The sequence below is a fragment of the Amphibalanus amphitrite genome, unplaced genomic scaffold (genome assembly GCF_019059575.1).
Source record: "Amphibalanus amphitrite isolate SeventyFive unplaced genomic scaffold, NRLGWU_Aamphi_draft 000036F_arrow, whole genome shotgun sequence".
Taxonomy (NCBI): Eukaryota; Metazoa; Arthropoda; class Thecostraca; order Balanomorpha; family Balanidae; genus Amphibalanus; species Amphibalanus amphitrite.
Window position 1 is genome coordinate 59,547 of NW_024881532.1, and position 25,752 is coordinate 85,298.

At 49.5% G+C, this 25,752-nt stretch overlaps 1 protein-coding gene across 2 annotated transcripts in view; it reads left to right on the forward strand.

Moving 5' to 3' along the window:
- Positions 1-25,752, forward strand: part of LOC122371508 (arfGAP with SH3 domain, ANK repeat and PH domain-containing protein-like) — a 33,567-nt gene that overhangs the window by 6,500 nt on the left and 1,315 nt on the right. For both annotated transcript variants that reach the window (XM_043347893.1, XM_043347887.1), the window contains exons 4-19: positions 13,789-13,928; positions 14,419-14,574; positions 14,924-15,025; positions 15,691-15,776; positions 16,127-16,292; positions 16,622-16,718; positions 17,047-17,205; positions 17,550-17,677; positions 17,946-18,042; positions 18,738-18,865; positions 19,374-19,468; positions 22,510-22,729; positions 23,358-23,591; positions 23,902-24,042; positions 24,316-24,412; positions 24,638-24,903. In XM_043347893.1, coding sequence (XP_043203828.1) covers positions 13,789-13,928; positions 14,419-14,574; positions 14,924-15,025; positions 15,691-15,776; positions 16,127-16,292; positions 16,622-16,718; positions 17,047-17,205; positions 17,550-17,677; positions 17,946-18,042; positions 18,738-18,865; positions 19,374-19,468; positions 22,510-22,729; positions 23,358-23,591; positions 23,902-24,042; positions 24,316-24,412; positions 24,638-24,903 — 2,312 coding nt within the window. The remainder of the gene's footprint in view (positions 1-13,788; positions 13,929-14,418; positions 14,575-14,923; positions 15,026-15,690; positions 15,777-16,126; positions 16,293-16,621; positions 16,719-17,046; positions 17,206-17,549; positions 17,678-17,945; positions 18,043-18,737; positions 18,866-19,373; positions 19,469-22,509; positions 22,730-23,357; positions 23,592-23,901; positions 24,043-24,315; positions 24,413-24,637; positions 24,904-25,752) is intronic.

Below are 25,752 nucleotides of genomic sequence, written 5' to 3' on the forward strand. Positions count from 1 at the left end.
CAGCCCGCAACCAGCCCGCACAGCCTGCGATCAGCCCGCAATCAGCCTGCAGGAACGCTTTCCCCTCGGCCGTGTCACTTGCCTTACACATCCAAGCCAAAGAACTCCACAGCCTTTCGGGCATGTTTAATTATTCAGGTTGATTCCTTCACGCTCAGGGTTGCTTTCTGTACAAATATGAACACATTTTTAGCTTTAGCAAGTGGATGTTTTCCCAAACACAGTACCTATGTATGCGCTATCGCCCATGTCAGCAGCCGGGTGGCGATATCGCATTCTCCCAAATCACATACAGTTTCTCCTTCCACCACCAGCTTCAAGCCAGCGTTTTCGACGATGTCGACGTCTCCGCACGCCAGGACGCTCTCCTCAGACTCCAGGGCCTCAATCAGAGCGGAGATGGCCTCGTCCCCTAGAATGAAGAGTCGGGCGGATGCGTTATTAACAGGCAGGGAGTAAAGAAACTTAGATTGACTTCAGATACCATGAGCCTACTCCAAAAATAAAATAATGCACTTAACATATAAAGTGCAGCTAGATAAAATATTGCACTAATCAGCAAGTAGGTACATATGTTTATGAAAATCAGCCAAATTTATACCTAAATCAGTTGACCCCAAAATGGCAAGCTGAGTCTATTCCTGATTTATCTTCATTTGAAAGATTTGTCTAAATACCACATGCATAATTTAAGCTATGGGGCATTTATACAACATATAAATACTTACTGCATTGATGGGTCTTGCATATGAATTGTCTTCATCCAATGCATTCATCCATGCATTCGAAGAGCGTTGTGATATTGCTTATTATTGTCAATCACAAGTAATATAAATAATACACAACACTTGACAAGCCAAAAGTTAACCTTATTTCAGTTCTTCAATATTCGATTACTTGCCATTCACCCAATCTTGCACCAGCCGCTCGTCACTGCACAAAGCGTGATCCAACGCGATCGAAAAATGGCGATCGGTTCCGGTGGACGCTAGAACGTGGTACCGCGGGCGTGGTCTTGATGAAAGCCATTACACTGATTAAACCACAACCCCTTCTTCTTAAACCCGATGCTAGTTCGTGCAAAACCTTCAAAGGGTTTATCTTTCGCGCGCCTTGTGTGACGTAATATCACGTGACTAGGGAGAACGAAGAAGAACCGGTGTTGGTCGAGTTGAAGCCCCCTGGGGCTGCTAAGACTGCACGCGAAGCAGCAGCACGTGTCTTCGGTCTATGTGAAACACTGTGTGTGTTCTTCATGAACCAGACGTTCTGCTTCGCCTCTAAGCCAGTTTACCCTAATACCCAAAAAACCTAAGTGTGGAATATTTTAAGATGCTTTTGCATAACGTTCTTTCAACTTGTTTTCAGTGCAGTTTCAAAGCGACCGTTCTGTCGGTATAGCAATGGTGAGCATTTTAACATTCCATGGGGTTAGGTCACTTGTCATGACCTGGTGACCTGCCGTTGCATGACCCGGGCCTGACACTTTCACAACATGTGCAAAAAAGGTGCATGATAATGTGTGCTGAAAACGGCGGCGCTGCGCACAGCTGTTTTTTCAGATATTTGCGAAAAACCTGAGGGGGAGCATGACAACGTCCCACACCACGGCGCGGGCGCGGGTTCGACGACTCTCGATTTTGACGACGGTTTGGCGCCCCTTCGTATGAAGCGCCCCCAGATTGTCAGGTCGCCCCTATTTTGACTTGCCGCCCCCCCCTCCCGAAAAATCCTGGATCCGCCCCTGGGACTCCGGTATCTGTGTCACGTGCGGACTGTCCGGCCGACCACTGACCACTGACCAGTGTCAGACCCTCAGGATAGGCCATTGTCTCATTTCGCCACATATGGAGAGGACCTCAGGATAGGTCCTCACATCCCCCCCCCCCCGAGAGAGCTGCGGGAAACGCTGCTCAGTCTAGTCTATGGTATCTAAAATAGGCTAGGTGTCTGAGATGCCCTCATAATCCAGGGCTTTCCTAGCGCGGAAACACCTTACCACAAGTGTGTCATGTTGTTAAGCAGCGCACAAGACTGGTGACAATATTTCGTTTGTTCTGTTCCACATGACGTCAGCGGGCGGTGTAACTTCCAAAGGGCGTTGCTATGTCTATCGAGAGCGAAATGACACATCGACATCCTATACCTACGCGATACTTTGGCTCGATACCGAGGACACATTCGTAAATTGCCTTCGGAGATCGACACTTGTGAGCGGCTTGTTTATTGGAGTGTGACTGTACCTACTTCAAGTGTGTGCGATGTGTCAGCCCCGCCCCTTCGTTTTTTCCTTTGTTGGTTTTACGCTGTGTTCCTGTTGACCGATCCATCTGTTTGCTTATTGCATTAGGAATTACACCTGTTAGGAAAAGGATACGCCCGAACCGAATAAATATGGCACCTTCTCTTTGAATCGCCTTTCGACCAAAATCAATGTTTCCTAGACCGAGTAGTGGATAATATCGATTTAATTAAGCATAATCGGTAATGCATAGTTAGTTAGTGCCTCAAAATTTGTACCTGTTTAGATTTGGCTAGAATGTGACTTCCAGTATGCAACAAAAGTCCCGCTTTCATCCTTACTTTTGGTAGACAGTTATACACTTCTAATTGCTTCCAGACTGGGTAGCTTGAGTGCTCACAAACATTACCGTATTTGAAGTTGTGTGTTATCGGAGTTTTTTTTTCAATTACCTCGGATATCTTGGCGGTATTGTCAAAGGGATAAGGAGCCCGTCACACCAGATTTCCTAGCAATCTATCTTCCACGCTCGCTTTCCACAAGGGTCCATCCGCGTGCCATAGCTCGACGGCACCTGACTCTGCACGCAGTCTCAGTTCGTGGCTGGTGTCTCTAATGCCGGCCGGGTGGGCGGTGGAGCGTGACCATCAACCGGGCCGTGACGGGACGCGCGCACACCGCGCACTGCGACCGCGCCCGGGCGGGCCATGTGTCCCGCGTACGGGGCATTCCACGTCAAATCGAACAAAAATCGGCTGTTTTGCACCTTACCATCAGCGATTTCAGTATAAATTTGTGAGCGAGTTCATGTGTGGCCCCGGACATTACATTGATGTTTTTTGCACATTCTGACCACAGGTCTTCTAAATATAGGGCATCAAATTTTTACAAAATGTTGCATCTTTATATTTTTGAACGACCATAACTTTGGTTGTACTTGTTTGATTTGAATGAAATAAACCTTACTGTTTAGGTAATTTCTTAAGCATTTGTTTAGAATTGCACCTACTTAAATATATGACCTTGAAATTTGCTTAACTCTGTTCTTAAGCACAAATATTGAAATAGCAAAAAACACGTCACCTTCGATTTGGCTCATTTTCATATATTTTATTGCCTACCATATTCTTAACAACCTGTGAAAAAATTAGAGTGGGCCATTCATAAGTTTTGAAGAAAATTGCACATATGCAAACGTATGTTAGCACGCGCAGTGGAGGGGGAAGAACGAATTTCGCCCACCCCTCCTGTTTTTCGCCAATATCTCATAAGATTAATGCGAAATTAATTATGGCTACCTGTCAAGAATTGAATTGGACATCTCATCGTGCAAGCAATAAGAAAATCGGTTCACAACTGTTCTAGTAATAGCGGTGTAAAGTGAACATCCTGTCGCCGCAGCAATTCGCGGCGACTCGCCAGCCGGCGCCGACCGCTACGCGCCGCCTGAATTTAAGACTGTGCCGGGACGGAACGGAATGGTTCCGTTTTTACATCGCGCTCCCTACCGCTGATTACGTTCGATTCGCGTCAAATTTTGTGAGAAGACTAAGAAATGTACAGGCAAGCTTATGGTGAAAGAATTTTGAAAATCGGTTGGTAAACAATTGAAATATGAACGTGTAAACACAAAATTGTGATTGCTGCGTTTCCCGCATCGGCCGAGCCCGCCTCAGCCGGCGACATGTTACTCTTAGCAGGCCTCTAAGTGCCATATTTATTAATGGATTAACTAGAAATTCTCCATACATACTAAAAAAATGTATGTTCTTTCGTATAGTGAAGATCAAAAGACGTGAAGATATCGTTGCGTGATAATGTTTTCGTTGAATTTACTTCATGATGCATTTCCACACGGCTCAAAATTCACCGCAAAATACCGTTTGCCTGAGACACTTTTACTATGGAACGTGAATGCTTGACTACGATGACTATGCATTTCCATTCTCGCAGAGTTTGGGATATCACTAATCAGCAATAATTCATTTCAGAAAGTGTACACAAGCAAGCATGTCTTGACTCTGTCTTTCAAGGTCACGCGCGGTTGCGTGATGTTGATGCATGAAAACGGCGTTTGCCGCGAAAGTTATGAATGGCCCACTCCAATTTTTTCACAGATGGTTAGGAACATTGTGACGGACATAATATGTAAAAATTACCCAAATCGAAGGTGACGTGTTTTTTGCTACTTGAATTTTTCTGTTTTAATTCAAGGTCAAATGCATTTCAAGGTCACTTCAATTTTGTTTTATAATCAAAAATCAAAGCCTTATCAATTGCCTATAAGACCCTGTTAATATCATTTTGATACCGGAAAAGGAACCAGAGTTATAGCCATTTAAAAAATTGATGTGTGGCATTTTTCGCTATATTCGATGACCTATATCTCAGCGATACGTTATCAAATTTCGAAAATATTATACGTAACTCAGTTTTGAACCATGCCCAGTCTGCCTACAAATTTTCAGAAAAATCGAAGGGGATGACGGATTTCGGTGTTTGATTTGACGTGGAATGCCCCATATGGAATGCCACGGTACGGTCCCGGGGACCCCACGCACCGCGCCCGGGCCGTGGCGTGTCATCCGTCCGTTATTTTCCGTCCATCCGTGTTCCTGTTTTTTTTTTTGTCCGTGCTTATGTTGTATGTGTTGTTGTCCGATATGTTGCGAGCTCCGTGTCCCGTGCCAGCGTGCTCGTGCAGTTTCCCGTGAAGGCTCCCCACGCTCATGTTGCATATTTTTTACCTATTCCATTTTCGTTCCCTTGTTGCGGCCCGTTCATGTTTTCCACACCCGTGCCGTGGCTGCGTATAATTCGTGACGTCAATCCGCTTTATGTCTCCGTGCATATCTCGTCGCTGTTCATTCTGTGTAGTGCATCCGTGAAGCCCGTGTCGCTAATCCAAAAGCTTATCTCCGTGTACAGGGACCCGCAGTTGCTTCTGTACACATATATTACCGATTTAGAATTGCGCTATTATTTGCTAAGTGCTGGCCATTGGAGAAAGGAAATGTAGTGCAAAGTATGGAGGAATAACACATGTTTGCTCCTAGGACGTATGTTTTGTATAATTCCTCTTACCGCAACAGATATTCTTCCAAAACTACAATCGTGCTATTTTCCCGCGCCGGTTGCCTCCCCAGAGCCCGTCCTTGGTATCGCCTATAGCTTCCGTTCCCGCTACGTGAATGAAAGTCACGTGACTACTACAGGTTTGCGCTCAGTACTAACACACCTAGCCCGAGGGCCGGTCCGTAGCGGGGAGGGGTAGAGCGCCAGAGCTCCAGCGCAGTGGAGGTGGTGGTGGCCCGTATCATAAAGAGGCAACCGTAAGCAGAACTACAATTGCCGCAGTATAAGATTATGATCAAGTTTTCTTTAGATGTATTGATTGACAAGAACGTGCAATGCTTATCCGATATAATAAAACGGTGTCCAAGGCCTTGGAAGAACTAAAAAACATATTCAGCAACGTATAAATTTCTGATACAGGCCATGACCTTTCACCTTGCCTCCGGGGAGGACCGCTCAGGAAGCCACATACCGAACGAATCGAGGCCTCGCAGCGCGGCGGCAGAGGAGGTGGATAAACCATCGCCAGATCTTTCGGTTACTTATGTTGAAGAAGGGAGGGAGTTGAAGGTGGAGGGTGCAGAGGGCTGTTTTCAACCCACTCACCAATCTTTTCCTTATTAACTTATAGCTTACCGAAAAATGCAACACAATGGTGGCCGTCACGAGATGTAGCGAAGAGTGCCTCAGCCACACCGGTTTTGAGTAAACTTTAAGCATTGGAATTCAGGCGAGTGATCCTGAAGCATTATTTTATTTTTGTCGTGCATAAGCTGTGATGACGTGGTTCAAGTTAATTGCGAAGAAACGGTTTTAGTTTCAGATCATTTATGAGGCTAGTCGCGCCAAATAGTATACGTTTGTTGCAAAATGTCAAATAGAATGTTGACGTGCTATGCAGATGATGGAATTTATTTGACACAAGAAGTCAAAAAGTGGCATCGTTAGTCATCCTGCATACCTATAAATCGATTCGTCACCTTGGTTCGAGCTCAATAGTTCTTTTCGCGGATGATCGGTTTCGTTTTCTTTTTTTTTTTGGGGGGGGGGGACAGATTATGAGCCAGTAACCACCCTCCCCAGTCCCCCAAACAACAATTGTTGACAAATACTGTGATGGCCTAAAAAATGCCCTCAATTATGTTACGTAGGGGAAAATGAGGTAAGTTGAGCCGCTTTTTGTTTTTCGTAAGCTACAGGCTAACTTACTGATCATTTTTCTGCGTTTACGGGTTGGACGGACAGAGTGGTGATTTGCGCATGTAATGGTGGCAAGAAATGTTTCATACCGCTTATTTTTGTACTGAAAAGGCTACGTCAAAAATCATCTTGCACGTTGCTCATCTTACCCCATGGGTGGGGTAAGTTGAGACACGTCGTGGGGAAAGTTGAGCATGGATAGAAAAGCGAACCTTTTCTTTTCGCGGGCGCGGCGAAGAGTGGGCTCTTTTATTTACTCCATGGCATAGATACTTATGGCAAAGTTTTTTTCCTCCATCAAAAAGTGACTGTTTTAAGCCTTCCAATAGCTCGTCAAGTTTTCTATCACGGAAGAAATCATTTTATCCTTCAGATAATCTGCAAATCACTTACAACTTGTGTAATCAACAAAGAAAAACAATTTCCTACCATTTTTATTCAGCAGAAACAAGCGCAGCTCAGTTTGGTTTTCGACAGCGGAGACAACAATGGCTTACCCGGCTCATTTTCCCCAGGTGAAAATGGCTCATCTTGCCCTACCCGTGGCCATTTTCGATTAATGACACCCGCTAAGGAAAATAACCATGCACCGCAGATAACAACCATCTCATTTTCTCATTTAAAGGCAAAACATGTCTTAGTTATCAGGGGCGATACCACATGTTACCGGGTGCTGAGCGTGAGAACGTTGCCGTCTCACGTGAAAGACTGCAGCATCGTAAGCGAACGGCACGGAAGCTCAAGTCAATTAGCGCCATAGGAGCTGAGAAACATTGGGTGGCTAAACTTGCCCCTTGGCTCATCTTACCTCACTCTCCCCTATTTGGGGCTCTCAACTTTGATTTGTCAAAGTTTTTTGTCTGTTCATTATAAAAGATGTCAAATTTGCCGTATCATTAAACTTTTATTGAGTTTGTATTTCACACTTACCTAAAATGAACAATTTTGTCACTGGCTTCTTTTATTAATGGAATTGGATGGTCGCATGAATTAACGAATGAATAGCTCCATTTGAGCATCAGCTGAAATCAATCCTAAAATTTAATCTACCAGTCTGCAACGAAAAGGTTTAAAAACCAGTGCAAGTTAGGTGCAGTTTCTAATCTATGCCGTTTTTTATTAAGTGTCTCATAGCTCCTTAATCTTGAGCCGCTTCTCTTACGATGCATTTTATGTGGTGCTTACATTGTTCAAGAAGTTATAGTATTCGAGCTCGTTGGTCTTAAAAACTGCTATCGAAGTAAGTTAACCCGCGCCCCGTAGGGCTATCGGCGGACCCTACCACCCGTAGGGGGGGGGGGCCGTTTCGCCCCCCCCTAAGATCTCGGAAAGTTACCGGCCGATTTTCAAAATTCAAACGGCGTTTGATAGCCCTACCCGGGAACTACCTTGTGACCAAATTTCATTGACCTAGGTCAAACCGATGACGTCACAGGTCAGGTCAAAGGTCAGATTTTCACCGTTCACAGGCAATTCAAGAAATGTGCTGTGAAATCGAGTAAATTGGTAATTTATTGAAAACCATCGATGGTATATTGTTCGTCAAACACATACTTTGCTATCTGAGGTCACTGATACCAGGTCAGGTCACAGCGAGGTCAGGTCACCGGGGGTCACAATATGAATGTGTCGTGTGATACATGTTTTATGGTCCATTTTACATGACAAATGCGATTATGTGGGTTAGGCAGCCTTTGGGGCCAGCCTAGGTCACGTTTTGGTGAAGGTCAGGTCAAGGTCAGGTCAAATTAGGTCAAATTTCAAAGTTGATATTTTTGCATAAAATGGGTATCCATTCGATGCAGCTCGTCACGGGGAGTCTAATGGTGGTCTTTGTTTTGCTCTACGAGTTCTAGAATTGCCAAAAATTGAGTTTGAAAATTTGACGTCATCATTTTTGAACAGTTTTTTCGCTATAACTTGGCCAAAAAACGAGGTATCGATCTGAAATTTGGTATGTAGATAGAAGACGGTAGGTACTATCACATATATTCCGGTTTTTCGAAACTCAAAAAACTTTTTGGATTTTTTGGCTAATATATCCAAAAAAATGCTTTTTTGATTTTTGGGGATCAAAACTCAAAAATTTCAAAAATCCGAGATAGCAGTTTTGTAGCCCTGTCACTTCTACACATTTTATGTGTTGATCATTTTTCTGTATCTTCAAAGCTGTAGGCCTGACAGGTCTTCTCGCGAAGATCTTTTTTCGGTCGAAAATGACAGAACATGACGTCACTCTGACGTCATTTGTGGCCAACCTATCACAGCCTCTGGAAAAATTTTTGGTCACAATGTGTAAAATTGATGCCCGGAGGGGTCCTGAAACTTTAGTGGCGATATCTCCAGCCGTTTAGGAGATATCGACCGAAAAGGACAGGGGGGGCCGTTTCGGCCCCCCCCTACGGGGCGCGGGCTAAAGTGCTTCGGGCTTCGGCACTTAAAAACCAATCGATATTTAACCCTCACCCACTTATGCATGTCTTTTCAGCGTCTTACATGTAGCGGAGGGGCGTAGAAACCCTCAGCCATTCGGCCCTTGATAAAAATAGCCAGAGCTTCGCTGAAAAATAAAAAAGAGCGAGCTGCTCGTGACGAGAGAAATCCGATGATTTGAGGGTCCTGGTCATCGCTGACGAGAGAAAGCCAATTATTTTTATGTCCTGGTCAATGCTGAGATCCTAGGTTACTGGTTGACCTCCCAGATCAGGTTAATAACCCAAAAGCACGGAAAATTGGGTCCCGCTAGAATTTCTACAAGTGAAGTTTGCTGGGACTTGGCTTGTTTCTGACTCCGAATTTGCACTTGCTTTGATCAAAGATGATGTATCAAAGCATTTGGGGTAGGACGGGTCACGCCAGATCACCCATTAGGCGTTCTGCCGGCTATCCATAGAATGTTAACCACCACTTACAGCCTTGCAACATATTGTATAGGCACTGTAACTGATACCTAAGTATGCCTAGTTTTCAAATGCTAAAATGAGTGCTAAATTTCAAACCAACACTTCCTAAAAACCACAGTAAAAAGGTGTAAATTTAAGGAAGTTAACCGAAATCATTTCAAGTAAATGACCTTAACCTGAGTTTCACGTGACCTTGGCACCCACAACAATCAATGAGACAAACATTAGATAGTATATTTCACATGTTGTCACGTTGCTAATCACGAAACGACTATGGAAACACACAGAAGATGTGCGCTGACTTTCAATTCAAATTGCTATTCTGGCCTGACATGATCTTGAGAAAAATAATCACAGGTTAAAGGTAATTTGGTTCAGAGATTTAAAATTATCATACAAGATGGAAAAATGATAAGGGCTATTTAATTTTCCGGGAAGTTGTAAAATTGATTAACTCCAGGGCACCAAAGAATCGTCGCAATCCTTCGCTTTGCCGCGAAATATTGGTGAAAAACAGGGGGCGCGGTCTACTTACCTCTACTTATATGTGTGGTGAGGGCTAATATTCATTTTATCTGTGTTGATGAATATGCAACAATTTCTACATGAACTGAGACCAGTCCATAAGAGTATGTTTTTCTCACGAACAATGACAATATAAAAACAATGCGAATAAAACCAAACGTTTCGGACAACAACGTGCCTTCGTCAGTGGAGAAAAATAAGTGTATAGGTTTAACATCGATGAGAACTATATGCGGCACCGTCTCGGTCTGGCCAGCCGGGTTGCCGATAGAATACACAAATGTTTATAAGCTTCCGTGATGTGCTTAAAAGACTGCTGAAGATATATCTTTAAAAAAATAATGATAACTACTTCATCGATTTTAGCGAAAGAAAACATGTATGCCTAAATACTTAATTCTTGCCACTGACGGAGGCACTTTTTTGTGCGAAACGTCTGGTTTTATTCGTATTGTTATTGTATTGTCATTCCCTGTGAGAAAAAAGGATAACTCTTCAGTTAGTAACCATAATAGCGAAACGGCTCAATGTAACACAATTCACTGTGTATACGAAACCTATAATTGTCCCTAAAAATAATCCTATTTCCTACAACTTTTAAAAACATACAGCCTATACAGCTTAGGCATACATTTTTTTTTCTGCATTAAGATAATATTCATTTATCTCCACAGAATATGGTAAATTAGTGTTGCTGAAGTTCGCTTTCGAAGCGTCTCATCCAAGCATTCCACAGCTCTCGTGCCATTTTGGATCACGGAACATGGCTGGGCGCAGGACAGGCCGTCTGCGAGCTTGGACGGACCACGTGACCACCTCCTCCCCTCCCCCTCACTCCCGTCCCCTTCCCCAGCAGGGCGTCCGATCTAACCGCGCCCCAGGCAGTCGGCTCGGTCCGACCCTCCCCTGTCGAGCCACGGCCGCCTGAGTTTGTGCCGAGTGCAAAACTGGAGCAGTAACTAGCGCCGGAACTAGTAGTCAGCACGACCATCGTCAGATGGCAGGAGTAAATGGAATAAGCGGTTCCAGGTTTCAGAAGGAATGGGGCAGGAAAAAGCGCTGAAAACAATGTTTTGCTGATATAGGCATAAAAAGTTCACTGAATTAGGAGAGCAGCACATCAGTTTAAAGCCCTTCAGATGGTGGTTTTAATAAGCACACAATCATTTCCCAATTCGCCTCCAACGGTGTCACAGGCAAAGAATACGCTGAAATACTAGTGTGTACAGAAGCAACTGCGGGTCCCTGTACCAATTGCTGTCAATCCGTGCCGTGTTTCCGTGTAGACCATACCTTACCGCTGATCCATGCAGCGTCCCCGTGTGTTGGTCCCCTCTCCCCTGCCGTGGCTGGTCGCCCAGGAAGCACTGTCCGGCCGTGCCGTGGAATTGCCGGCCGGCTTGATGCGGACCGCGGGAGAGGAAGTGGGGAGGGGATTTCCTCACGTGCGCTGGGGAGCGATCTGACGGAGCGATAGGACGTCCTTCTTGTCCGCTGCGAAATGGGGATCGAATCTCTGGGAGACCTTTAGGCTCTAAGCCAGGTGGCTTCTGACATGTTACCGAGAATTTGTGTCACTTCTTGACTAGCTCCGAGCTCGGGTGTATTCACGCCACGATGCGAAGAGATAGCAGCCAAACGAAGGTCGAAAACGTGCATTTTCTGTTTGATGTTACTCCGCAAACAGTAGCATGAATTGGTTTTATGCCTATTTGTGCGCGCACTCAGGCACGTCTAGCGCGTTTTTTTTTTTTTTGCGCCGCTTGGTACGCTGTTTCCCGACCGAGTTTCGACCGAGTTTTCCAAGAAACTTAATGCAATTTTCCAGTTACGCCTAGTTCAGTCGCCTTACATTCAACACACCTGAGTTCGCCAGATCTGACCGGAACCATTACAGACTCGCACGATGCTTACAACTCTGCAGCAAGGCGCAGTGGTTCAGTTCCAGCGGGATTGCAATTTCCCGAAAATCACCCCGCTCCCAAAGTGATATTTGCCGAGAGAAAACACTGTGACGTGTGCCGTGTGTACGCTGGGCTGATCTACGATTCACCGTACCGCCCAGCTCCTCTATTAGCCCCAGGGGCGTTGGTAGGATTTATACGGGCGCGCTATGCGGCGCCTCCCTGTTGTATGACACGACTCGGCGAGCGCGTCCTTGCGGCGCTCTGGCCGTGACCTGACACCGGCGGCCGTGGCTGTGTGTGTGCGATTCCGGCGTCATGCGGGCCGACCGGCGCTGGTGGGGAATCAGGGATTGGTGCTGATGGTGTTCTAGGCTTAGCGTTGGTGCAGGGGATGGAATTCGTACTGGTAGCGCAATGGACTCGTTACTGGTACTGTTTGATCGGAGATCTGCACGCGGTCCGCGGATTTCTGCTCTCTGCGTTTGTCTATATCCCTCGCCATTTCGGCAATCGTTAAAAAGCGTTTGGTTTTCGATTCTGGAGAATACCAGGCACTCCCGTGCCTTTTCTTCTCTTCTCGTTTTTTTTTTTCGGTCTTCCGGTGCGTGGTGCTGTGCACTTGAGACTTCGTCACTTTGGACTATGTATGATATTCGACACTCATGGCTCAAATATCTCATCTGACACTCGTCGCTTGGCGATTCGGCCTCAAGGCTCGATGACGGGTCGGCTGGGGGACCGGGGGTCGCCGAGCGGGCCCGTCGCCGTGAGCGTGCCTTCCGGTCATTATGAAGTACCGCCGGGCGTCAGAGAGTGGGCGTGGTCACTGATGACGAGGGGCGTGGTCAGTGATGACGAGGGGCGTGGTCAGTGATGACAGGTCGGCCGGGACACCGGAGGAGTCGAGGGGAGAGGCGGGGATCCACGAGACACGATGTCAGTGTGCCACCGGATGAATCGCGTGCTAAAGCACTAGCAAACCCAAAAATCGGCGTCAATATGGGCGGTTTCTAATTCCGGTGAACAAGTCGAGTGCTGCTGGAAATTTAAAGATACCTAGGACGAAGACGAAACTAACGTCCCACCTTAACACTTCGGCTGCTTCTTACAAAATCGCTTCAATGTTTACAATGTAACATTAGTTACTCAGGAGGTGGACAGAGGCAGAGCTTACTTTCCCTGATGTGTCATGTAATCCATTTTCGTTTCATTTCTCTTGTTATCATCCATGCACCGCACTTCCATTCGTCCTTCACGGCCACTCGCGGCTCGTAGGAAGCCTGTCGGTCTGCTCGGCTACCGATCGTGCGATCGATCCGCCCGGCCGGCCACCGCGGCCGGCCCGTGAGCCGCCCGGCCGGCCGCCTTCGTGACCGGCCTCCGTGACGGCCGGCCGTGACGCGCCCCGGAGCGTGACGGCACACGCCCGCCGTCACGCGCGCGCGCGGCGCCGCCCCTCAGCGCTCATCGCTGACAGGGTGGTTACGGCGGCGGGCTTCAGACTGTTTGATGAAAGCTTTGTTAGACGATGTTTAGCGAGTTAAATTGAAAAAATGAGCACAAATTAAGCGCGCTTAGCTGAGTGGACAATGGACATCGTGATAAACTGTATAGATGCTCTTTTGTTACGATCTACATGTAATGGCCAGTACCAAAGAAATCTGAGCCATGTTTCAATGATGCACTACTACTGATGGCAGCCCTAACCATCATCTGCCTGAAGTCAAGTATGGGTACGGTCGCCAGGCTTAAGTCACGCCCCGGAATGTGACTGCGTGTGACGGATACCGATCTCCTCCGTCCTGTTAACCTCACCCTGAAACACCCAGTTCAGATATCGATTAACGACGTTTGTGTGGCTTCTGTAATTGACACCCTATTACAAACCCTTGACACAAGCCCTTGACACCCTGTGACATCGCCTCCCCTTCGGCAGCGCACCACGACAACGAGATGTTTCTGGCGAAACAGCTGGAGCGTCTGGCCTCCAACCGAGACGAGTGTCCGGAGTTGAGTGCCGCCTTCCAGCGGTTCTCAGCAGTCACTCAGGAGCTCTGCGCGCTGATGCGCACTCTGGTAGGTCTGACATCCTTTCCTGGGTGGTATTTCACCGGTGATAGCAGCATGCTGCTATTCCATTTCGCGAGCTGACGTCACACTTCGGGTAGTGTTGGAGGAATAGGCTTGTTGACGTCTCCATGGAAACCCAATTTGACACGTGTAATAGCAGCGTGCTGCTATCACTGGTGAAACACCACCCTTAGTTGGGGGGGGGGGGCATGGGGGAGGAGGACTCCCGACCTGGCGACAGAAGTCTGAGAGTGAGAGTAGGGAGGGTTAGATTGGGTCGTGGCCGTCCATTTACAGTGCCGGTTGTCGGGAGCAGACGTTTTAGGAGATAGATGTGATTATATTTGTCGCAGTGAGATGAGTGATGCGGGTGGCGGAATATGTAATTTTGCTGGGGATGGCCGGCGGATGTCGGCTCATCTCGTTTTGGTTTGTTGTATGCTGAGCAAGAGACGCTACTCTGCCTCTTCTGACGCAGTGGATGACGCGATTTCAGACTCAGAACCTCAACAATACGGTGCTGTTTCCGCTGGACAATCTCATGAAGGGAGACCTGAAAGGAGGAAAAGGCGATCTCAAGAGGCCGTTCGACAAAGCCTGGAAGGATTACGAAAACAAGTTTCTGAAGATTGAGAAGGAAAAACACCGACAGGTAGGCGCGGCCATATGTTGTGACGATAACGCCCAGACGGCGAGGCGTGCTGCGGACGTTGACCTTTTGTGCGGATAATTTCAATCGACGGATAAGTTCATTAGCTTTTTGGTTTTGTGAACACCCGACATTTGACTAATAATCGTTCACTGTTTGTCGCGCATCGTTATTACCGTTCCCGTTTAAAATCCACTTCTATCATCTTCGCAATAATAGCTGACTAGAACCATTACTCATAGGTATTCAGCGACAAACAGATCCCCTGTCCGGGTCCATCTGACTCGGCCCGCTCCCTCAGTCGTCGGGTTCCACCCGTCCCTAACCGCTTTACCCCTCGCCCCACCCCCAGGCGAAGGAGGCGGGCCTGATCCGCAGCGGCGAGCTGTCGGCCGCCGAGCTGGCAGACGTTATGGAGGCCGAACGGAAAATGTTCCAGCTACAGATGTGTGAGGTCAGTCGAGTCATCGAGTCAGGGTCTGGAAGCCCCAACGAGGCAGGGTATCCCATCTCAACAGACAGATCGCCTTCCGTGTCCCTTCAGAGTTCAGAGCGTCTCCTTGTCAGTCAGCTGAACAGACGGAAGAATCGGTGTCACTTTGGAGAGCGTTCCCCGTCTACCCAGATGACCTAGCCGATGTGGCCCTTCTTTGCCCACATCGTCAGCTGGTAGCGAGCTCTGAGCGGACAGGGAAGTGTTTAAGGTGTTTTGCGTGTCATACTGTGTACTGCGCAGTATGCGCTGAAAGATGAGGCGGCCGGTAGCTGCTGGTGGCGCCGGATCGAATGTCACTGGATTGGGCTGAGCGTGGCTGAGCGTAATGACGACTAGTTGATGAGTACGAGGTATCAATTAAGGTGCCGCTTAATGAAGGGATATTACTGGTCTTGCTTGGAGTTTTCGCTGGGGCTTAGCCGATGGCTCGGCGTGCGGAATACGTGTGACATGTAGTTGTATTATTTGAACTAAAAGCGCTGATTCAGCTTGGCTTCAAACGGTAGACATCGGATGAGATGAGTGCTAACAAACTTTGTACCGTTGCTCAGTTCTAATGTTAGCCGGTTTGTATCTTCCCTGTAGATACACTGTTGCTATGTCCGTGTTTGCTGTGTTGACAGTACCTGATCAAAGTGAACGAGATTAAAACCAAGAAGGGCGTGGACCTGCTACAACACCTGGTTGATTTCCATCATGCCCAGGACAAGTGAGTGGTCGAAACTGCGTACTACGTTCTACATCTCAGTGCCGTACTAACTACTAACTCCTACGGCATTGCCAAGCGTGCACGGATTAGCTCATCTATGGAATATTTTTTTTTTTTTGATAGTGGCTCAACTTGGTTCAATATCAAACACGAGCTCGGAGACCGTGAAATTACATTATTTCTAGTTCAGGGTGGCCGGTCAGTGACTCTCACCGTGCTAACTAAGTGCCTATTTTCCCAACACCAGCCAGAGTGCAGGGCTCATCACGACTGTGCCTCATCCGAGACAATCATGCTCCTTCCCTCGATCTGCTGCGCTGCAGTTACATCGCCTTTCAACTCCCCCACAGCTACTTCCGTGACGGCCTGAAGCGCGTGGAGCAGTTCGGTCTGTACGTCCAGGAGCTGCAGACGCAGCTACAGGCGGTGCGCTCTGAACAGGAGGCCGACCGGCGTCAGCTGCTGGAGGTGCGCACCCTGCTGCAGCAGTCGCACCACCACCTCGACGCCAAGGAGGTACGGAGCGACGCCGAGTTGTTGAGAGGTGGGGTGATGGCGGAACGGGCAGGAACGTAGTTTGGGGAGTGAGGATGACGGTGAGCGATTGGCGCGTTGGGAGCCTGGGAGATATGAGAAATAGGTGTTACATATTGCTTTTTTTAGGTTCATGTGTCTGATGTTTATCTCATGAGTAATACTGTAAAGGGCTGTGGAATGGAAGTGGTGTAGTGGACTGCGTTGTTGGATCATGTGTAGATGATTTCGATTGTGCACTGGGCTGCATTCGGTCAGTCAGTTGTGGTACTGTCTGTCCAGCTAAGCCACTAACCCACCTCCTGTTGCAGCCGGTCAGCACGTCCCCCGGGTACTCTCTACACAGGCCGCAGGGCGACAAGGCTCACGGCTTCACCCGCCGCGGCTGGCTCAAAAAGAAATCGGACGGTGAGACAATTATCCAGAATGTCATTCAGTGAATCAGCAGCTTCAAACAGATGTGTATGAATTATTTGTCTAGAGAATGAGAATGCGACTTAAATTTTACATGTTTGATGTTACCGAAGGAAATCTTGCATTTTTTTCTAACTTCATCTCGTTTTTTTACCGAACGAGGCGCCTAAGATTAACGACTGACTTCATTCACTTGTGTTGAACGGGTCGCGGGGGCGGCAAGTCACGAACAGGGTCATTCAGGAATCGATGAGAGTGAGACTGGCTCCCTGCCTGTGCCCCAGCACCCGATGACCGCCCTCCTCCTGTCCCTCTGCGCCAGGTGTGCGTAAGGTGTGGCAGAAACGGCGCAGCGAGGTGCGCGACGGCTACCTGTACATCTGCCACTCGGACGAGACCAAGCCTCCGACCACCTTCAACCTGCTCACCTGCCACGTCAAGCCAGTGGCCGACGACCCGCGCGCCTTCGACCTCATCTCGTGTAAGTAGCCAGAGTGGGGCGGGGCGTGGGGACTTTAGCTGGTTTGCTGGTTGGAACGGGTGTAAGAGAAAATGGGAGGGACGGTTGTGTCCTTTCGGATCTTAACTGATACTGATTTCCTACGCGGGCTACTTAAAATAATTATACATAATTGAACTGCTTTGTTTTATTTTTCAATTACTGTGTGCCGTTTTTTCTCTGCTGTTACTTTTTGAACGGTGATCATATTTTGATTATGCTAATGATGTCATTACCAGTGAAAAGCAGGTTTGTATCGGCACGTGAAGCGTAATGCTGGCTCTACTACAGCAGTTGACTGACCATGTCCCTCCGTTCGCCGCCAGTTAACCGTACGTACCACCTGCAAGCCGAGGACGAGGCGGACCGGGTGGCCTGGATGTCGGTACTGATGAACTGCAAGGAGGGGGCGCTGCAGAAGGTGTTTGACGACACCGGACGGCCCACCGACGAGGTACGGAACAAGGCACAACGGGGCTTGCGTGTTATGTACGATGCATGGCGCGACTCCCTAGGTTCCACAACTGGGACGAGAATCGGCGCCTGGGCGCTGGCAGCTGTGACCGTCTGATTTTTTTTTTTTTTTTTTTTTAGCTGGGACAGTGCTCCGACGTCTAACTGACTGACAATGTGCGGTGTTAAGGTCGTCTCATGTGTGATGACATCATCTGATTTGTGTGCCTGTGACCGTCTGATGTGTATGTGCCTGTGACCGTCACCAGGTGAGCCAGGGCCTGCGGGAGCTGCAGCAGTCCATAATCAGCGCCGTGCTCCGACTGCCGGGAAACGACTGCTGCTGCGACTGCGGCTCGCAGAATGGTGAGTCGGGAGGGCCTGAGCTGAGTAGGGCGGAGTGGGCTCAATGGTGGAGGGATGGTATGGGGATAGGATAGTGGAGGTATACAGTCCATAATCAGTGCCGTGCTCCGACTGCCCGGAAACGACTGCTGCTGCGACTGCGGCTCGCAGAACGGTGAGTAGGGAGGGCCGGAACTGGGACGTGGGGGTGGGGGGTGGGGGTAGACCAAGATTACTTTTACGGATAGACAGGATTGAGGCTGGAGAACCAACAAACAGGGGCCTCTGTTGGAGGGATAGGGTGGGACTGGTCGGTGGATAGGCATAAATAAAACCGAGGATTTTGGACGCATGGGATGCCGGGTGCACGGATGGGGTGAGGAGGCTGGGTTGATTCCGGGGGCTGGTGGACGTATAGCCTGGTGTGGGTGCACAGCTCCGTTGGCGTTGAAGGCGGTTCGCTGCGCTGTAAGATTGCACTGATACACGTCGCTGATTGGCACTGAATCACCTCAGTTTATGGTTTGGCAATCAGGCTCAAAGTCTGATTGTACGGAGAGGAAGCAACAGACGTCCTCGCCACGAGGTCATTTTCTGCAGCTGCGTCACCAATTATGTATTTTATCACAATGTTGTGGAACGCCATGACCTGCGATGACTCCCTATGACATCCCGTACCGTGTTGTGCTTTTCGTAACACCATCCCTCTCCGGCAGACGTGACGTGGCTGTCGACCAATTTCGGTATCCTGGTGTGTATCGAGTGCTCGGGGATTCACCGTGACCTGGGCGTGCACATCTCCCGTATCCAGTCGCTGACGCTCGACCACGTCGGTACTAGCCAGGTAAGTGTGCGCGGTCAGATACCGTGTCGGGTGGCTTTGCTGGAGAGGCAATATCATAGTATTGCTTGTAATGAGGGTGAGTCCAGGATGACAATATCCTTGTACTTGGCAATATAGTGGCACATATGATGGTACGTTACCATCTGAGCGGACGACCGTATGACGTAACCTTAATTGGTGTTAGGTTTCTTTGGAGTGGACCAATTACCCGTAAATTTGCGAACAATATTGCTATAATCTCGATTCGCTAGTACACTAGTATGCCCGGGTAGAGTTGCTCTCTAGCTTGTACCTCATATACGCAACGACAAAAACCATCGTATTACTTTTCTAAACTTGCAATGTCCCAAACAGTAATCGTGTTGCCTGTTTCCGTGCAATATCGTTCCCCGCACTCACTAGCTGGCATTTCTCAGTTGGCTAGCTGTGTTTGTCGGCTGGAATCGATTTGTCTAGACTGCGCCAGCCCTCCGTCCCGACCTCACCGACCTCGCCCGCTGTGTTTCAGCTGCTGCTGGCGCGGGTCATGTCCAACAACGGCTTCAATGACGTCATGGAGGCGCGCCTGGACCCGGCCAAGAAGCTTAAACAGACGGCCACCATGTGAGTGGCCGACGGCCTAGGTGACGATGCGGGGAAGGACAAGAACGGCTGCGTTTAATGATCACCGAGCCTCGTATCGAAGTATCGAGGTGTTTAGACAGAACCGTCATGACACAGTGTCAAGCATTTGTCCTATTTACGGGTGGAATCATGAGTTTCTCATTACGGAGCGAGCGAAGCGAGTGTAGTCTTTCCTTAGATTAACGGAAATTTATTACGGAGCGAGCGAAGCGAGCGTAGTCTTTCCTTAGATTAACGGAAATTTCTGAGTATGAGCGGCCGGCCGGCCGGCCGGCCGTGCGGACGCTTTTGCGAGGCTTATATCTCAGCAACCACTTGACCGATTTACATGCGGTATATTTTGTAGGACGCCATTTAATTGCGTCCCAGAAAAGCTATTTCTGGCACCTAAAAGCTGACTCGCCCCAAAATTGGTCCTCAGCACCTATTTGGTGGATACCAGCACCAATCATGGAAAATGACCTTAATTAGCTGTTTCTGGCACCTATTCATCGGTACGCCTTACTCTTTTTTCTGAATCTGGCACCTAAATGCTGAGCGTAGCACCAATCTAGTAGAAAAATGAACTACTGGCTGGTAGAATCATGTTGTTCTGGTATAATGACCCCTGGAGTCTAGCCTAAAGGTTGCCAGTGCAGCTACACTCTAAGACAGCCCCGTAGTGATCTCAGCATTGTATATGACGTTTAAGTAAGCAAATAATATTAATTTGTTTGAAAAAAAACAATGTCATTTAAATATTTAAAAGCATTTATTTGTAATGCTTAAAGGGAAACATTTTTGTGAGTAATTGTCTCGATTTTGACCATTAAAACGGGTATTGTATTTTTGGACGTCATCAAATAGCTCCAAAAAAGAAATGTAATGTTTTCATCCCGTTCAAGGCCGCTGAAGAAACGCGGGATCTTGCGTGGGACATTGTCCGTTGTTTGCCGCGCAGAGTTGTTGTGCCGTGGTTGTGCCTTTTTCATCCGTTTCTTACGTATGGCATATGTGTGCATGAAGCTTTGATTTTGTTTTTGGTTATTGTGTGGCCGGTGAGTCAAACGCCCCTGTAGAAACCGGATGCTGCCTTTGATCGAGATGGAGTCAGACGATGATTGCAGAAAGCTAATAATATTGAAAAGAGGGCCGGTTGCGTGGCATGTCTGTTCAGAGTTGACATTTTGCTTTACTCCAGTTTATGACCTGAGAGCCTGGCTGGAAGTGACGGATCCAAACTTTTCACGTTAAAATGGCTGAGGGTGCAATAATCACTTAGTCTCTACATAGCGGGCTGGTATAGGATCCGTCTTGCTACGCTGCACCATAGCTGGCTAGTAATTCTCTTTTGGCTAGAAATGGCATTAATCATTATCTCCACTGGCGAAAATGGCACTTGACATCACCGAATGCAACGTTCATGTTGTTAGGATACATAAAATCAGGAAGATTACGCGAATTAGGTAGGCAAACGTGGAATAAAATAGGTGCTGGATGTTTTGGTTTTGGTGCTGAATCAGCAAACAGCAAATACGGAGTTCAACTAGACGATCTGGCAACTTTAGGCTGTGTGGAAGCAATTAGGTGCCAGATTCAGATATTAGGGTCGAATAAGCATTTTGGGGCTGATCAGCAATTAGGTGCCAGAAACAGCTTTTTAGGGACCAGAAACAAATATTCCCCTATTTTGTAGGGTAGCTTCATTCCTTCTACCAAGTACTGGACTATTCCCGATGCATGTGGGTGACCCCTTATGCACGTGCCACGTGCAAAACGAAGAGGTGTCAGTTTTGTAATTGTTGCAATATCTCGGTAACTACTTGGCCGATTGCGCTGAAAGTTGGCATGTAGATAGGCACCCACTAGGCACTGCACATCCATGTGCCAGAGTTGGGGTGCTGCTGCACGTGCGCACGTGCAGGGGTCGTTTCCAGATCTCGAGAACGGCTGGACCGATGGCGCTCAAATTTGGTACACGATTAGGGACCAGTTAGTAGGGTGCCGTGCACAAGTCAATTGGGACCCATTTTGCACGTGCGCACGTGCAGGGTGCCGCTTCCAGATCTCGAGAACGGCTGGGCCGATTGTGCTCAAATTTGGCACATCGCTAGAAACCGGTCAGTAGGGTGCCGTGCACAAGTCAGTTGGAGGTACCCCCTCGAAATTTCGCACGTGCAAGACTCACCCCCTCGCTCGCTCCGTTAGTCGCCCCAAAAGCGCTATACTGGTGAGTATGAGCGGCCGGCCGGCCGGCCGTGCGGACGCTTTTGCGAGGCTTATATCTCAGCAACCACTTGACCGATTTACATGCGGTAATTTTTTTAGGGTAGCTTCATTCCTTCTACCAAGTATTGGACTATTCCCGATGCATGTGGGTGACCCCTTATGCACGTGCCACGTGCAAAACGAAGAGGTGTCACTTTTGTAATTGTTGCAATATCTGGGTAACTACTTGGCTGATTGCGCTGAAAGTTGGCATGTAGGTAGGCATCTACTAGGCACTGCATATCCATGTGCCAGAGTTGGGGTGCTGCTGCACGTGCGCACGTGCAGGGGTCGTTTCCAGATCTCGAGAACGGCTCGACTGATTGCGCTCAAATTTGGTACACAGTCAGGGACCGGTTAGTAGGGTGCCGTGCACAAGTCAGTTGGGACCCATTTTGCACGTGCGCACGTGCAGGGTGCCGCTTCCAGATCTCGAGAACGGCTGGGCCGATTGTGCCCAAATTTGGCCCATCGCTAGTGACCGGTTAGTAGGGTGCCGTGCACAAGTCAGTTGGAGTTACCCCATCGAAATTTCGCACGTGCAAGGCCCACCCTCTCGCTCGCTCCGTTACTCGCCCCAAATTAAGGCGTTATACTGGTTTATTCCGACTCTAAATAGTTTTGATAAACTCGTAAGTTTGCCCGTCTGCCAGGACGTCTCCACCGTAACTTAACAGTGCCAACAAACAGCACACGCACGACTCGCCTCCCATTTGCCATCTCACAAGCTTAAGCGCCATCGACTCACCACCTCCCTCTCCGTTCCGCCACAGGGAGGACCGATACTCGTTCATCCGAGCCAAGTACGTGGAGCGCCGGTTCGCGTTGCACTCGACGAACGACCCCTACGAGTTGCTGCAGGACGTCGAGCTGGCCGTCAGCACGCGGCACCTGTACCAGCTGCTGGCGGCCTTCGCCGAGGGCGCTGACCTGACCGCTCCCATCACCGGCAGTCAGCTGCGAGAGACGGCGCTCCACCTGGCCGTTAGACAGGTAGGACATTCCTGGGTATGACAGTAAACCTACTCCCCATTACTGGCAGTCAGCTGCGAGAGACGGCGCTCCATCTGGCCGTCAGACAGGTAGGACATTCCAGGGTATGACAGTAAACTTACTCCCCATTAACTGGCAGCCAGCTGCGAGAGACGGCGCTCCATCTGGCCGTCAGACAGGTAGGACATTCCAGGGTATGACAGTAAACTTACTCCCCATTAACTTGCAGTCAGCTGCGAGAGACGGCGCTCCACCTGGCCGTTAGACAGGTAGGACATTCCTGGGTATGACAGTAAACTTACTCCCATCACCGGCAGTCAGCTGCGCGAGACGGCGCTCCACCTGGCCGTCAGACAGGTATGGCTGGGAACTAAAAAAGGTACGGTAGCCAGCACTCCAGGGAGAGAAAAACGCTTTGCGTAGCAGACGGTTCCGTCAGTGAAAAATGTGTGTCAGGGTGTTTTTTCAGGTTAGGATACCCGGTGCCCGTACCGGCCACTCTCGCTTGTGTGCGTAGGCCCTTCTGTAAGGTGTACACCGTCAGGCATGGTATAGCTGGCCCCGTCTGCAGCTCCCTCACTACCCTTGTGTGATTTGTCTGACATGTTCATCACTGTCTGCTCGACAGGAGGTGGACGGCAGCTCTCTACACATGGTGGACTTCCTCGTACAAAACTCGGACTCGGTCAACACACAGACGGCCGAGGGCAACACGGCGCTACACTACTGCGCCATCTACAACCGGCCAGAGTGTATGAAACTGCTGCTGAGGGCCGGTGCCGACCCGCGCCAGGTCAACAACAACGGCAAAACGCCCCGGGATATCGCCGGCGAGCGCGGCTACGCCCTCTGCAAGGAGCTGGTGAGCGTGGCGGGAGGCAAGGTGGGGCCAGGGAGGATGTGTGTTGTAGTGTGCAGGGAGCTTACTAACAAAAAAGGATGACCGGGACCAGGGGGAGGGACGGGAGGGTGTGTGTCGCTGTGTCTTCTACTGGGGGTTAGGATGGCCGGAGGCAGGGAGGGGAGACCTTCGCACAGAATGGGTGAGCGGCGAGGGAGGCAGGCAGGGCGGGATGAGGCGAGGCCGTGCCGGCAATATTACTGGGACCCTCGTGCTGACCTCAGGTGCTGTGATCTTGACCTTGCTGACCCTTTGCTGTCTCCGTCCTCAGCTGGAGCACGCGCTGGCCGGTAAGAAGTCTGTGTTTGAGAACGTCAGTGTCGACAGTTGGAACCTGAGCAACTACGACGACGGCAGCACCGACTTCTCCGACGACGAGACTACTGTCGTGGAGGACAGGGACAGGCACCAGGTAGGGAGACAGAGGGACAGATACCAGATAGGGAGACAGGGTCAGGCACCAGGTAGGGTGACAGGGCAGATACCAGATAGGGAGACAGGGACAGGCACCAGGTAGGGAGCCCAGCACGATTGGCTCTTGGGCCATGGCCTGCTTGCACTATTTTTTTTCGATTGGTTACATCATTGCTTTTCAATTATTAATTAACCACTGTCACTCGTTCATTACCAACCGTACGTCAGTATGTCTGTCTGTCATCTCACCTGTGTCCGATCTGTCCACCAGATTCGTTCGTCGACCGACAGCCTACGTTCCAGTCCCAGCACGTCCCGGCGAACGGACGCTGCCCGCCGGCCGGCGCACTCCAAACGGCCGAGGCCCGGTGAGTGGAGTGGATCCGAGAGAGGGGACCGCCTAGTCTGGCCAGTCTGAGGTGCGTCAACCGCCGTCAACAGCTGCGATTGCAGATCATGGACATGCGAATATGGATTTCCAAGTGATTGCTGTGCACACTAGCATAAAGTAAGCATCGTATTCGAAAGCCAGGCGCCTGTTCATATAGCGTCGTATACCCACTTCCTCTTCTGACCAGTCTCCGTGCCGCTAGTGGGCGGTGTGCGGCCGATCGGCGGCCTGCAGCGGCCGCGCGCGCCACCCCCGCCGGCCCCCGCGGGTGCGCCAGCCGCCGGCGGCCCGCTGCGGCTCGCCAACGGCCGCTCCACGGAGAGTCTGTGCAGCGTGGTGTCCGAGACGGGTGAGGTGGGCCGGCCGCGCCGGCAGCGGGCCGAGTCGTACCGGCCCGTGCGCCGCTGCTGCGCCATGTACGACTGCGACGCCGATAATGACGACGAGCTCACCTTCTCAGAGGGCGAGGTGAGAGATAGGGAAGGGGAGAGCGAAAGAAGGGGAGACCAAGGTGGTGGTAGAGTGACTTGCTGGATGGACACAAACACAAACAAATGACAGATCCGTTGGAAAGGGGTTGTCTGTAGCAGCCTGCCAAGGAATCCATATTTCCATCCTCTTTTGTGCATTAAGCTGTGATTACGGAGCGAGCGAAGCGAGCGGAGTCTTTCCTTAGATTAACGGAAATTTCTGAGTATGAGCGGCCGGCCGGCCGGCCGGCCGTGCGGACGCTTTTGCGAGGTTTATATCTCAGCAACCACTTGACCGATTTACATGGGGTAATTTTTGTAGGGTAGCTTCATTCCTTCTACCAAGTATTGGACTATTCCCGATGCATGTGGGTGACCCCTTATGCACGTGCCACGTGCAAAACGAAGAGGTGTCAGTTTTGCAATTGTTGCAATATCTCGGTAACTACTTGGCCGATTGCGCTCAAAGTTGGCATGTAGGTAGACACCCACTAGGCACTGCATATCCATGTGCCAGAGTTGGGGTGCTGCTGCACGTGCGCACGTGCAGGGGTCGTTTCCAGATCTCGAGAACGGCTGGACCGATGGCGCTCAAATTTGGTACACGGTTAGGGACCAGTTAGTAGGGTGCCGTGCACAAGTCAGTTGGGACCCATTTTGCACGTGCGCACGTGCAGGGTGCCGCTCCCAGATCTCGAGAACGGCTGGGCCGATTGTGCTCAAATTTGGCACATCGCTAGAAACCGGTCAGTAGGGTGCCGTGCACAAGTCAGTTGGAGGTACCCCCTCGAAATTTCGCACGTGCAAGACTCACCCCCTCGCTCGCTCCGTTAGTCGCCCCAAAAGG